Source organism: Acomys russatus, chromosome 16 (assembly GCF_903995435.1).
Source record: "Acomys russatus chromosome 16, mAcoRus1.1, whole genome shotgun sequence".
NCBI classification, from domain to species: Eukaryota; Metazoa; Chordata; class Mammalia; order Rodentia; family Muridae; genus Acomys; species Acomys russatus.
The window spans coordinates 43485399-43498348 of NC_067152.1; the positions used below are offsets into that span (position 1 = coordinate 43485399).

The 12950-nt window shown below is 55.0% G+C and overlaps 1 protein-coding gene across 1 annotated transcript; it reads left to right on the plus strand.

The window, feature by feature from the left end:
- The first annotated feature begins 1212 nt into the window (after positions 1-1212).
- Tmc8 (transmembrane channel like 8) lies at positions 1213-10760 on the plus strand. Its single transcript, XM_051159129.1, has 15 exons — positions 1213-1404; positions 1511-1656; positions 1871-2020; positions 2218-2303; positions 2978-3114; positions 3367-3514; positions 4523-4693; positions 4834-4973; positions 8080-8203; positions 8505-8602; positions 8711-8894; positions 9028-9158; positions 9242-9400; positions 9932-10010; positions 10391-10760. Exons 1-15 carry the CDS (start codon positions 1244-1246, stop codon positions 10643-10645), a joined length of 2169 nt encoding a protein of 722 aa, XP_051015086.1. The 5' UTR covers positions 1213-1243; the 3' UTR covers positions 10646-10760.
- Positions 10761-12950: the final 2190 nt, after the last annotated feature.

The window sequence follows — 12950 nt, forward strand, 5'->3', positions numbered from 1 at the left end:
GCTCCCAGAACTGGGAATTGGCCAAGATGACTTCTAAAGAGTGACTGGCAGGGAGCCGCTTCCTAAGCCCTTAGGCTGGGCTCGGCGCCAGAACTTGGCCAGGGCGTAGTAATAGGGAGGGCAGTCCCTAGATGAAGGCGGGGAGTTCAGAAATAACCTGCCAGCCTGCCATAGCGGCACAGGCCTTTAATACCAGCCTTGGGCAAGTATCTCTGTAAGTTCAAGACCAGCTTGGTCTGCATAGTAAGTTCCAAGACAGTCAGAGCTACACAGTGAGAACCTGTCTTGAAATAACAAAAAAGAAAGAAAGAACTCCAGGGTTCCGGGGAGCTAGCAGCTGCATGCGCTGGAACCCTCCACGCGTCACTATCGAGCTCTCTGGAGCGACTGAGGAGGGCAGATAAGGGAGGGAGGCCAGGAAGGGGAACGGCAGAAGGAGAAGCACAGGGAAGCAAGTCCTCCGGGTGCGTGCCCACTGAGTGCCTCTCACCTGTGCCCGGGCCCCTCGGGTGCTGCGGTGCAGGAAGTCTGTACGCAGAGGCAGAGGAAACTGCGGGGGAGGAGAAGGGGGGGGAGTGGGTGGAGAGGAGGAGGCGCCGTGCCCCCCTCCCCGTTCCTGTCACGTGACCCCATCCCACTCTCTCACAGCCTTGCCTGGTGTGTTAGGAGCTGGTCGCAGGAGGGGGCTCTTTGGGGAGCTTGGTCCTTTGCCCCTTCGGTGTAGAGGTAAGGACTGTGAGAGGGGAAAGAATTAAGGCCAAGGCTGTAGCTTCCTCCGGTTTAGGGGTTTCTCCCTTTCTCATGGTTGAGAACACCTCCTGTTCTGAGTCCCTTAAGAAGACCAGAGGAAGCCCAGGCTGGCCAAGAAGGAACACACAGAATAGGGCCCTAGTACATCCAAAGCTGGGGTGTTGCAGGAAGTGGGGCTCTAGGAGCTGTGGAGTTTCAGATAGGGGTGACTGCCCAAAAAGCCAGTTAGCACATGGAAAAGAGTGGTGATTGCGTTTTTTCCGAAGCTTAAAGTTCATGACAGGCTTCTCTTTCCTCACATCCTGGAGGCTCTTCACTGCACTTGACAGGCAGGGAGACTAAGCGTTGGTTGTGTATTTGTTTGAGAAGTGGAAGGGGACAGCCCAGGCTCCGACCCCAGCGGGCGTCTTTTCACTAGTGGGCATTGCCAGGGCCCCTCTCGTTCCTTCTGCCAGCAAAGATCTTGTTTGTCTGTCCCCGAGAGCCTACGAGGATGTTTCGCCAGTGGTCAGTGCAGTCAGGACCAGCTCCCCGAAGGCCTGAGTCCCAAGCGGCCTCGGAAGAGCTGTGGGAGCAAGAAGTGGACCGGCTGTGCGCCTCCCGGGCGCCGGTGCGGATGCTGCCCTACGCCATGGCGGACAAGCGCTTCATCCGGTGGGTGCTGCATTGGACAAGCTGCGGTGGGGGGGAGAGGGAGCGCCGGAGGATGCACCTGTCAGATAGATGACTCAAGGGCGCCCCCATCACCACGGTCCTGTAGGGAACTGCGGGAGCCCGAGGCGGTGAAGACCTGGTGGCAGCGGTGGCATCGTAGGAGGCAGGCGGCGCGACAGCACCTGAGGGAGGCAGCGCAGCGGCTGTCTCGGGGCTTCGGGCTCTGGGAGGGAGCTCTCTACGAGATTGGGGGTAGGATCCCATGGCGACCCTCACTTCCCACCTCCCTAGTCAGCCCCTCCTCCTTGTACAATCCTCGGATACCTCCCGTGCACCCCTAGGTGGGTGACAGCCCTCTGGGAGACGCTGCTCTAATGCTGCCCTGGGCTGGTCCCCACTCAAACAGATCACACAACCCTGGGATTCTCACACGGGTGTCTGACCCTTCCCTACTTTGCTCCCACAGGTCTCTTCGGGACTGGGATCCAGTCCTATTTCACGTTCCTTCGTTTCCTGCTGCTGCTCAACCTGCTGACCCTGTTGCTGACCACCTGCTTTGTGCTGCTGCCCCTGGTCTGGCTCGGCCCTCCTGAGCCAGGCCCTGCCCTGAAAATGAGTGAGTGCTGTGACTGCTCTGACCCTGTGGGCCTCAGCCTGGGCATGCTGCTTGGGCTAGCCTTGGACTTGCACGGATGCCTCCCAACACAACCTTAGACAGCCTCAGTATATTAGGGTAGAGGCAAAGGGGCTGGAAGATAGCGCGGCACGTGTACCTTGGGGACCCTACCCAGACGGTCTTCTCTTCATCCTCAGCAGGCCTCCAGTGCTCTGGCAGCCACCTGCCCCAGAGGGCCATGCCAAGGTTCCACAACCCAGTGTGGAATATTTTAACTGGCAGGGTAAGTGAGGTCTTTACTGCTATGCTCCAGGGCATCTGGGAGACTCCAGTCTGAAAGGACCCCAGCTCCTCAGGAGATATTTTTCCTTTTCAGGGAGAGTCTTACACAGGCCAGCCAGGCCAGATATAGGGACATAATAGGAACATGTCCCCATGACCCACAGAACCTAGCTTGTAGCAAGAAAAAAACTGGAGGAAGGCGTCCGGGCCTCTAAGATAAGCACCTCCTCCCACTGGGCGTGGTGGCGCACTCCTTTAATCCCAGCACTTAAGGCAGAGTCAGGTGGATCTCCGAGTTTGAGGCCAGCTGGGCTATACAGTAAGTTCCAGAATGGAGAAACCTGTCTGGCTTGGGCGAAGGAGGGAGAAGGTGGGGGGGGGGGCAGCAGAGCAGAGGGGAGAGCAGCTCCAAATCCCAGGGGACCGCTGAGCCAGTATCTTGAGATCTGGATCCAAAACTGTACAGCCTTGGGTAAATCACCTAACTTCTTTGAGTGTCTGTAAAACAGAGACAATATTAGGCCAGGCACAGCATTGCATACCTTGCGAACACAGCCCTCAGGAGGCCGAAGCAGGAGGATCACAAGTTCAAGGCCCGCCGGGGGAGCACAGGGAGATCATGTCCTTCTAGGCCCAGACCTCACCTGCACTCACGTGCCCTCACTGTGTCCCCAGGCCTTCAACAACACCTATCTCTTCTACGGTGCCTACCGGGCAGAGCCAGAGCACAGCTCCGCATACAGCATTCGCCTAGCCTACCTCCTCAGTCCGATGGCCTGCCTGCTCCTCTGCTTCTGTGGGACACTGCAGCGGTGAGGGAAAAAAACCCACGCTGTCTCTACCCTTGGCCATCCTCCCCAGGGCAAGGAGCCCCTCAGTTGGCAGACAGATTGCTGCGCTGTAAGACTCACCCTGGTCCCCCAGCCTGCCCCCCGTACAGCGAAGCTGGCCTCCAAGAACAGGAGTCCCTGCCCCAACTTGTGAGGCCAGAACCCCCACCCAAGCCACTTCCAAGGTTGGTGGGTGAAGGAGCACCCCACAGCAATCCTTCTCCCTTCCTCCAGGATGGTAGAGGGGCTCCCACAGCAGCCACTCCTGGGCCGGGGCTACAGGGCTCCCCTCAGCACCAAAGTGTTCTCATCATGGGACTTCTGCATCCGGGTGCGGGAAGCCGCCACCATAAAGAGACATGAAATCAGCAATGAACTGAAGGTGTGTGCAAGGCAGAGCGCGTGTGGTGATGACTGTCCAGGCGAGGGGCTCTGTGTGTCTGTCTGTGTGCAGGGTGGGAAAGCATTGTGACAGGGCGTTTAGATGACAACGGGTGTGATTGGGGTGGTGTGTGACTGTGAACAAGAGTGATTTGTACATGTTATAAGGGTGTGTGAGCCAGGCCTGGTGGCGCACATCTTTAATCACAGCACTTGGGAGGCAGAGGCGAGAAGATCTCTGTGAGTTCGAGACTAGCCAGAGCTGCGTAGTGAGACTCTGTCTTAAAGTAAGTCAGTATGTAAATGGGTCTAGGTATGCTGTGCATGGCTGATCTAGCCCTCAGGAGGCTGGGCCAGGACGGTGGCCATGAGTTTGTGACTAACCTGGGCTACAGTCACATAAGTGCCAGGCCAGCCAAGATATGACACAAAACCCTGTGGAGACTGCTGGCTTGACGTTAATCTCTGGCTCTCACATGTGAGAGGAAGGGACCAGCTCCTAAAAGTTGTAACTTCCATGTGTCACCATGGCCTTCACAAACACACACACACACACCTGCATGTGTCACCATGGCCTTCACACATGGACACATACACACTTCCATGTATGCACCATGGCCTTCACACACACACACACACACACACACACACACACACACATCCCTCCATGTGTGTACCACGGCCTTCACACACACACACACACACACACACACACATCCCTCCATGTGTGTACCACGGCCTTCACACACACACACACACACACACACCATGTGTGCACTATGGTGTTCACACACACAGACTCACACACACACACACCTCCATGTGTGCACTATGGTGTTCACACACACACACCTCCATGTGTACACTATGGTGTTTACACACTCACACCTCCATGTGTGCACCATGTACTCAGCTGAGCGAGAGCGTGTCTGTGATTAGTAGTGGCTAGTGACGGGGTGAGGGTGGGTGTGGGCGTGGAGTGCTTCAGCCTCGTCTCTCCTCCCTTCAGGTGGAACTGGAAGAGAGCCGCCGCACGGAGCTGGCTCAACAGCGGACCCGGGCCCAGAAGGCCTGCCACCTGCTCGCCCACCTGCGGACCAATGGTCTCATTTTACTCCTAGTGGTTGGAGCCATCAGTGCCATCTTTTGGGCCACCAAGTACTCACAGGACAACAAGGAGGTGTGGGATGGTTGGTTGTATTCCGTGTTTGTTCGCTCTTCTGGTGTGAGCTGTGGGAGGAGATAGGTGACCCCACTTTGTGGATGATAAAATGGAGGATGTGTCTTCGGAACCCTGACCTCCTGGTTTTCTCCCCACAGGAGTCCCTTTTTCTGGTGCTCCAGTACCTGCCTCCTGGAGTCATTGCCCTGGTCAACTTCCTGGGTCCCCAAGTGTTCACAGTCCTGATCCAGCTGGAGAACTTCTCCCCCAGCACCGAGGTCAACCTCACCCTGATCTGGTGAGCACGCAGGTGCATCATGGGGGTCCCCAGGTTGTGAACTGGGAGACCCTCATGTTCACCACCACACCAAAGGGGAGGTGGGCAGTGCTTCTAGACCACTCAGCCTCAGGGACCCACACTCGAGGCCTCTGCTGAAGGGAGCCAGCAACCTGCATCAAGCAGAGGGCCATTCAGAGGGGCAGGGTGCTGTTTGGCCTTGGGGAGTCAAGAACCAGCTGTGTACACTTTAAAAATCGGGCAATTTGCCATGTGGCAGTGGCGGCGCATACCTTTATTTCCAGTACTTGGGAGGCAGAGACAGGCAGGATTTCTGTGAGTTCAAGACCAGCCTGGTCTACAAAGCTAGTGCTCATAGATAAACCCTGTCTCAAAAAAAAAAAAAAAAAAAAATCAGGCATGGTGGCACATGCCTTTAATCCCAGCACTCGAGAGGCAGAGGCAGGAGGATTGCTGTGAGTTCAAGGTCAGCCTGGTCTACAAAGCAGGACAGCCAAGGCTAACACAGAGAGACCTTGTCTCAAAAAACCAAAACCAAAACAAACAAACAAATAAACAAAAACCTGGCAATTTGAGTCACAGCTCCTGGACATCATGAGAGCTGGGCACCTTACCCTGACAACCCTCACTCAGCCTAAGAACACTGGACCAGTTTCCTGCCTGTTTGAGAGGCAGGTAAACTGAGGCTTGCACTGCTGACGTGTCCTGGCCCAGGTCACCCTCTTCCCCCTACCTCTGCTGTTTGGTCAGGATTGCACTGCAAGCCCCACCCGGGGTGTTCCCCACGAATCCTGTGTGCCTTGCCAGCTTCTCTCCGGTCTCGCCTCTGTGGGCCTTGCCTTCTTTCCCTCTCTGCCTCCTTCATCATCTGATTTGCTTTGAAACAGAAACAGCTCGAACTGTAGCAGCCACGGTGGCACAGCCCTTGCACTTGAGAAGCAGAGGCAGGAGGATTACAAATCCAAAGTCAGCCTGGATGCCATCAAAACCCATCAAAGTCAGGATGTGGCAGGATGGCTCAGCGGATGTAAGCACACACCATGCCAGCCTGATGACCTGAGCCTGAGACACATGTAAAAAGCCACACGTGTTAGCACGCATGTGTAACCACAACAGTCCTGTGTTGAGATGGGCAAGAGACAGGAGAATCATCTGGGAGCTCTCAGGCCAGTGAGCGTGGAGTACACAGCACAGCCTTAGAGAAGAGAGGCCTTGCTTCAAGACTTTATTTTCTATTTGTTTTTGAGACAGGGTCTTGCTCTGTAGACTAGGCTGGCCTTGAACTCATGGAGACCTGCTTGTCTCTGCCTCCCAGTGCTGGGATTAAAGGTGTGCGCTACCACACCTGGCCCTCTTTATCTTAAAGGTGCTCCAAAGGTAAAAGAGTAACAAATAAACTCCCAGGTATCCCTGCTCTCAGCCTCTGCTGAACCCTCGGTTCCCAGCCATTCTAGCCATACTGTACAGCACTGCACTGGACACGGCACTGTCCAGAGTATAGACACGTGATCGTTTCAGGCCATCAGACCAATGCGGTCCTGACACATCCAGAAACTACATCTGGCATGTGTTTCTGACGCATAAGGTCTGAGCACTGAGCCCAGGAGTTAGCAAGTAGGGCTTGGAAGTACCTTAACCGTAGGTGTGTGCTTAGCATGAAAGAAGACCTGAGTTCAGATCCCAGTGCCTGTGTAAGAGCTTGTAACACTCCACACCCCACACCAGGGTTGGGGTCAGGGAGATGGGTAGACCCTGGGAGGTCATTAGCCAGCCTGGGTAGATCCCAGGAGTTCACTGGCCGGTCAAACTTCAAACACTGAGCTTCATGTTCAGTGAGAGGCCCTGGCTCAAAACAAAAACTTAAATTTAAAAATTGAGAGTAGAAATATGGCTCAGCAGTTAGGATTAGGTAGAGCTCTCCCAGACGACCCAAATTACATTCCCAGCCCCCACATCAGGCAGCTCACAACTGCCTACAGCTCTGACTCCGGGGTGATCCGATGCCTCTGGCCATCACTGACAGCTACATGCACATACCCACACATGGACATATAACATGTAACTAAAAAAATAAAAACAGGGGGCTGGAGAGATGGCTCAGAGGTTAAGAGCACTGACTGCTCTTCCAGAGGTCATGAGTTTAATTCCCAGCAACCACATGGTGGCTCACAACCATCTGTGATGGGATCTGATGCCCTCTTCTGGCCTACAGGTGAACATGCAGATAGGGCACTCATATAGTAAATAAATAAATACATATTAAATAAATAAAAATAGCACTCAGGAGTCAGAGACAGTCAGATCTCTGAGTTTGAGGTCAACCCAGTTCACAGAATGAGTCCCAGGTGAGCCTGGGCTAAATAGTGAGACCATGTTTCCAATAAATAAACAAAATTAAAAAATTTTAAAATTTAAGCAGAGAGCAATAAAGAGAGACACACAGTCAACGTCTGACTTCATGAACATGTGCAGGTGAGTGTACCCAACACACATGCAACACACGCGTACGCACACGCGTGCGCACGCACACACACACACACACACACACGCACGGCTAGGCATGGTGGTGCTCTCCTTTAACACCAGCCCACAGAGGCAGTGGCAGACAGATCTCCATATGTTTGAGGCTAGCCTGGCCTACCTAGTGAGTTCCGAGCCAACCAGGAAGGTGCATAGTTTCTCTAGCAAGACGCATCTTTTTTCTTTTTTTGTCTTTTGAGACAGGGTTTCTCTATGTAGCCTTGATTGTCCTGGACTTGCTTTGTAGATCAGCCTGGCCTCAAACTCTGCCTGCCTCTGCCTCCCAAATGCTGGGATTACAGGGATACGCCTTATTTGTAAAGTTGGCACCGGGGAGGAGAGCTGCATGGTTCAGTGTTTCTAAAATTGTGGCTTAGAAACAGGACCCATTCGCTGAGAATTATGTAGGTCAGATTTGAGGAACGCATTTTGGGAAACACTGGCAAGAGATGAAGCAGGCTTGAAAGGAGGCTGAGCTCTTATTAAGAAAGGAGCAGAGCCCAGGACATAGGATCTCAGACACCAGCCACTCTGTGGTCTGGATAGAACCCGACCGACCCTCGCATGACCCATGCCCCGTCCGCAGGTGCGTGGTGCTGAAGCTGGCCAGTTTGGGGATGTTCTCCTTCTCCTTGGGTCAGACTGTGCTCTGCATAGGCAGAAACAAGACCAGCTGCGAGTCCTACGGCTACAACGCCTGCGACTACCAGGTGCGTGGCAGCCGGTTGCTTCCCAACAAAGCCTCACTGTGCGTAGCTGGAGGCCGAGTTGCCATTCCGGGGCATGCCCGCAGGGGGCGCCCTGTACCACGCTCCAGATGTTCTGTCGCTCTCCTGGCTTGGGCGTCCTCTGCTGTAGTTCTACCCGAGGTCATGTCTGACTCCAAACGGGCACTGAGACCCACTTCAGGCACCAGTCCGCTGCCACCCCAGTCCCGGCAAGCAGTGGGTGAGGGAAGAGCATTCGGGCAACCCTGAGGATAGTGATGGGTCCCCTCCTTCTGCATTGCAGTGCTGGGAGAATTCGGTGGGCGAAGAGGTATATAAATTAATCATCTTCAACTTCCTGCTCACCGTGGCTTTCGCCTTCCTGGTCAGCCTGCCTCGGAGGTGAGCTACATGGGGACGCCCCAGGGGACGGCGTGAGTGAGGGTGCGATGGCCTATGTGTCTCGCATACCCGTCTTGCCTGGAGTGTACCCTGATCCCCCTACCCCAGGCTGCTAGTGGAGCGATTCTCGGGCTGGTTCTGGACTTGGCTGGACCGGGAGGAGTTCCTGGTGCCCAAGAATGTGCTGGACATCGTGGCTGCACAGACTGTCACCTGGATGGGCCTCTTCTACTGCCCCTTACTGCCACTACTTACCAGTGTCTTCTTCTTTCTCACCTTCTACATCAAGAAGGTGAGGGGGTTGGGGCAGGTGGCCCCGTGGGCATCCTGAGCTCTGCAATCCTGTTTCTACCCTCCCCTTCCTGGACCTCAGACTCCATGGTCTAGAACACATGCTGGTGAGTCCTGTTGTCTCCCACCTGCAGTACACCCTCCTGAGGAACTCCAAGGCATCCGCGAGGCTTTTCCGAGCGTCCAGCTCCACCTTTTTCTTCCAACTGGTGCTGCTCTTAGGCTTGCTTTTGGCTGCAGTTCCCCTGGCCTACGTCATCAGCAGGTGATGAAGGCTGGTGGCCGGGAGGCTGGTTCAGCAACTCCTACCCTAGACTCTGACAACCCTGCCCGCTCCCATCTCTCCAGCACCCACTCCTCCTGGGACTGCGGCCTCTTCTCCAACTACTCCAGCCCCTGGCAAGTGGTACCGGAGCTGGTGGCCCTTCAGCTCCCGCTCCCTGGCCAGCGTGCCCTCCACTACCTCAGTTCCCACGCCTTCAGCCTCCCACTCCTTATTGTGCTAAGGTGACTCTAGACAGCAGGCACAACGTGGAGGGAGAAACCCCAGGGTGGTGTACACCTGAGCATCTGTAGACTGTGTCGCGGGGTGCAGGAGCTAGGGACACATGGGCTCAAAGACAGGCGACCCCTGGGGTGTACTGTAGGCATCTCTAGGCTCCAAAGATGCTGTGAGGACTGCACGGCCACTGGGGAAACACAGTCCCTGGCGAACCAGCCTTGCCATGTTGTAAGACACAGAGTGAGGGGCTACGGGAAGAAGGGGAGGTCGTCAGAGAAGCGGTGGGCACACACACTGCCCTGAGATGGAGACAGTTAGAGCTGGGCGCACATGTTGTCCGAGCAGTCAGGAGCCTGAGGCAGGAGGATCGCTGTGACTTTGAGGCCACCCTACTTACAGAGTGAGCTCCAGGACAGCCTGAGCTACATGACAAGACCCTGTCTCAAAGATACAGACTAGAGGAGAGGTAAGGAAGTCAGCTGGGAATGACTGGCCTGCCTGGGAGATGACTGATCTGGGGTCCTAACTGCTTTAAGCCTCGTGCTGACCGTGTGCGTCTCCCAGACCCGGGCGAATGCCAGAGCCATCCAAGCGCTGCGGAAGCAGCTGGTGTGGGTGAGTGGCTGCACTTCGGCCGGCCCTGCCGAGTGTACTGTAGCTAGACTGGAGGACTGGGCTGAGGAAGGCGGGGTTTTTTCCCTTGCGATGGGTGTACCCCCCGAGGTTAGGGAGGAACCCTTGCCTCCTGTAACCGACACCCGACTTCGGTGGAGGCTTGGCCGTGGGTTGAAGCAAAGCCTTAGGTTATGGGCGTGGTCTAAGTCGGGGCCCGGGCGCGTTGGGGGCGGTGCTGCGATGCTTCCGGTCCTAGGTCAGGGGCGGGGCTTCGAGGTGAGAACAATTCCTGGCGGGGGCGTGACCTCAGGTTGCTTTGTGGGCGTGGCTTCTGGCTACAGCTTGTTTCGAGCTAACGCCTGGTCTCTGGTTCCCTGCAGCAGGTCCAGGAGAAGTGGCATCTGGTGGACGACCTTTCGCGGCTGCTGCCTGAGCTGAGCCCGGAGCCCGAGTCCCCTCACTCTCGAGCTTCGCGTCCACGGTCCTTCTGCCCCGGATTCCCGTGCCCAGGCTCACCGGGTCCCAGGACGTCCCGGCTGGAACCCTCCAACAGGCTGAGTTCCACGAGCCTGGGAGCCCCCGGCGCCTCGGTTCCCGCCTCCAGATTTCACTTCCCTAACCACACAGAGCTGTAGCACCCACCCTACTTCCCCTAGCTCTTCCGCAGCTTCCTGCAGCCCCTCCTCCACTCCCAGCCCTTCCACCTCCTTACCCCCACGACATCTGGCCCCCGGAACCACTACCTATACAGCTGGCTCCTGGACATCTGTCAACACTCTCCAAAGCAGGCCAAGTCCTCAGGTCAGCAGGAAGAATATGATCATTTCTACCTCTATTTTATTCTGGCTCATACCTTCAAATGTTTCACTGAGTGTTTTATAGTGTACACAATGGTACGTATGTTAAGTCATGGATGCGATTTAAAAATATGAATTTTTTTTCGAAAGACTTAAATTTCTTAGGAAGGGGCTACTCAGAAACGTTTGTGTACCCCTCTCCGTGATGCTGTAAGAGCTGGTTTTGAACAAATCTGGGCTGAGGGTTCTTCTGTACCCCACATTGTACCCGGCTTAACCGTCCACCTACCTGTGCACAAAGGCAAAGCTGTGCTCAGCGGGAGGTAGGCTGGAACCAGATACTTGGACTCCAAAGCTACACTAAACCCGGGTGCAGCTCTGAGGAGAGTGGCTTGCTGAAGTTGAGTGACAGGCTGGGTCTCTCAGGAAAAGCAGATCAGGGCCCATGGCCCACACCTCTGTACCTCCACCTTCCCTGTGAGCCCCCCCTGCCTCGCCCCGCCCACTCCCCACCCCCGCCAGGTGAAAGTGCACACCCTACCAGGCTCTCAGAGGCAAGGTACTGCGGTCTGAGACCTATGGAAGGTGTGCTGTGGGAGGTGACCCCAGAAAGGGATATGTTCGTGGTGCCCCTGGAGCTATGCCTGGAACTCCTTTTCTCCATCCCATCCCATCTCCTGCTGCAGTGGCTTTGAGCCCAGAACACAGAAGGAAATGCTCACTCAGTTCAGAAGCGAACAGATCTACTACCTCTGAGGCGACTGATCTGGATGTAGCCAGGCTCAGAGACAGTTTTTGTTTCGGGGTTGGGGTTGGGGTTTGGGGTTGTTTGTTTTGTTGTCTGTTTGGTTTTGTTTGCTTGTTTTGCGACAGGGTCTCAACTACATAGCCCTGGGTATCCTGGAACTCACTATGCAGACCGAGCTGGCCTCAATCTCATGAGATCCTCCTGCCTGTCTCCCAGGTGCTGGGATTAAAGTTGTGCTCCCAGCTCCATGGGGACATTTTAAAGCACCCAGGCGCAAGCAGCCAGAGTTCAGAACTGTTACAGTTCAGGCCCTCCTGTGGCTGACCTTGCCTCACCTGCCTGGCTATCACATGGCCTCCCCACCACCACCTGTAATCAGATCCCAGTTAAGTGCTTCTGAATGCCAGGGTTTCAGTGGCATGTACACAGGTCTATGCTTTGAGACGTGTGGAAATGAACTGTAGGAGATGGCCCTGGAAGGTGGTGTCCCCGTTCCTAGGGCCACAAAGACAGGGCAGGGCAGGGGTGCAGGGGCCTGTTCCTGGGGCAGGGATATCTGGAGGGGCCCAGGCAGTCTCTGGTGCTCAGTCGAAGGAAGGTCACAAACTGTCCAGGGGAGAAGAGCTTTTAGGACAACCGCTGCAGCCGCAGAGTCACCTGGGAGCTGGATGGACACAGAGTCTGGGCCCATTGGTCTACACCATGAACTCTAAGGGCCAAATTAGCACTGTCTTCTTGACTTACTTGTTCATTTTGGGGGTTTTGTTTATTGTTGTGTATTTTTACCCTAAGGTTGATGGCTCACACCTATTATTTCAAACACTTGGGAAGCTGAGGCAGGAGGATTATGAGGTTGAGGTCAGCCTGGACTACACAGCAAGTCCTTATCTCAAAAACAAAACCAGTGCTGCACAGTGGCACGTCCATATAATCCTAGTACTTGGGAGGCAGAGGCAGTGGAACAGCCATGAGTTCGAGGCTGGCCTGGTCTATGTACTGAGTTATAGGCCAGCCAGGGCACAGGGTAGAACTTGTGCCAAATACCCCCCCCCAAAAAAAAGGCCAGGCATGGTGGCATACCTGTCTAGTCTCAGCACTCTGAAGGCAGATAAGCGAGTCTTTGTGGGTTCAAAGTCAGGCCTGGTCTATTTACTAAGTTCCAGGACAACTTACAAAGTGAGACCTTGCCTCAAACAAACAAACAAACAAATCACCTATAAATAACATCACAAAATTGGGTAAAACATTGGAACATTTTGCCCAAAGACCCAAACAGGAGAGGTAGGAAGGGGACATCAGACCTCCTGCTGCCAACCAAAAGCCTTGGGCCCTCTGCCCGGAGGGCTTCCAAGGGAGGGTGTGGCTTGGAGTCATCTCAAATTCAGCTTTGGGGAG

Bases quoted from the DNA above. Each gene is read 5' to 3' on its own strand.
- Tmc8 (XM_051159129.1), top strand. From the start codon at position 1,244: ATGTTTCGCCAGTGGTCAGTGCAGTCAGGACCAGCTCCCCGAAGGCCT. The intron at 3,515-4,522 runs GTGTGTGCAAGG...TCCTCCCTTCAG, and splicing joins AAATCAGCAATGAACTGAAG to GTGGAACTGGAAGAGAGCCG. The intron at 4,694-4,833 runs GTGTGGGATGGT...TTCTCCCCACAG, and splicing joins ACTCACAGGACAACAAGGAG to GAGTCCCTTTTTCTGGTGCT.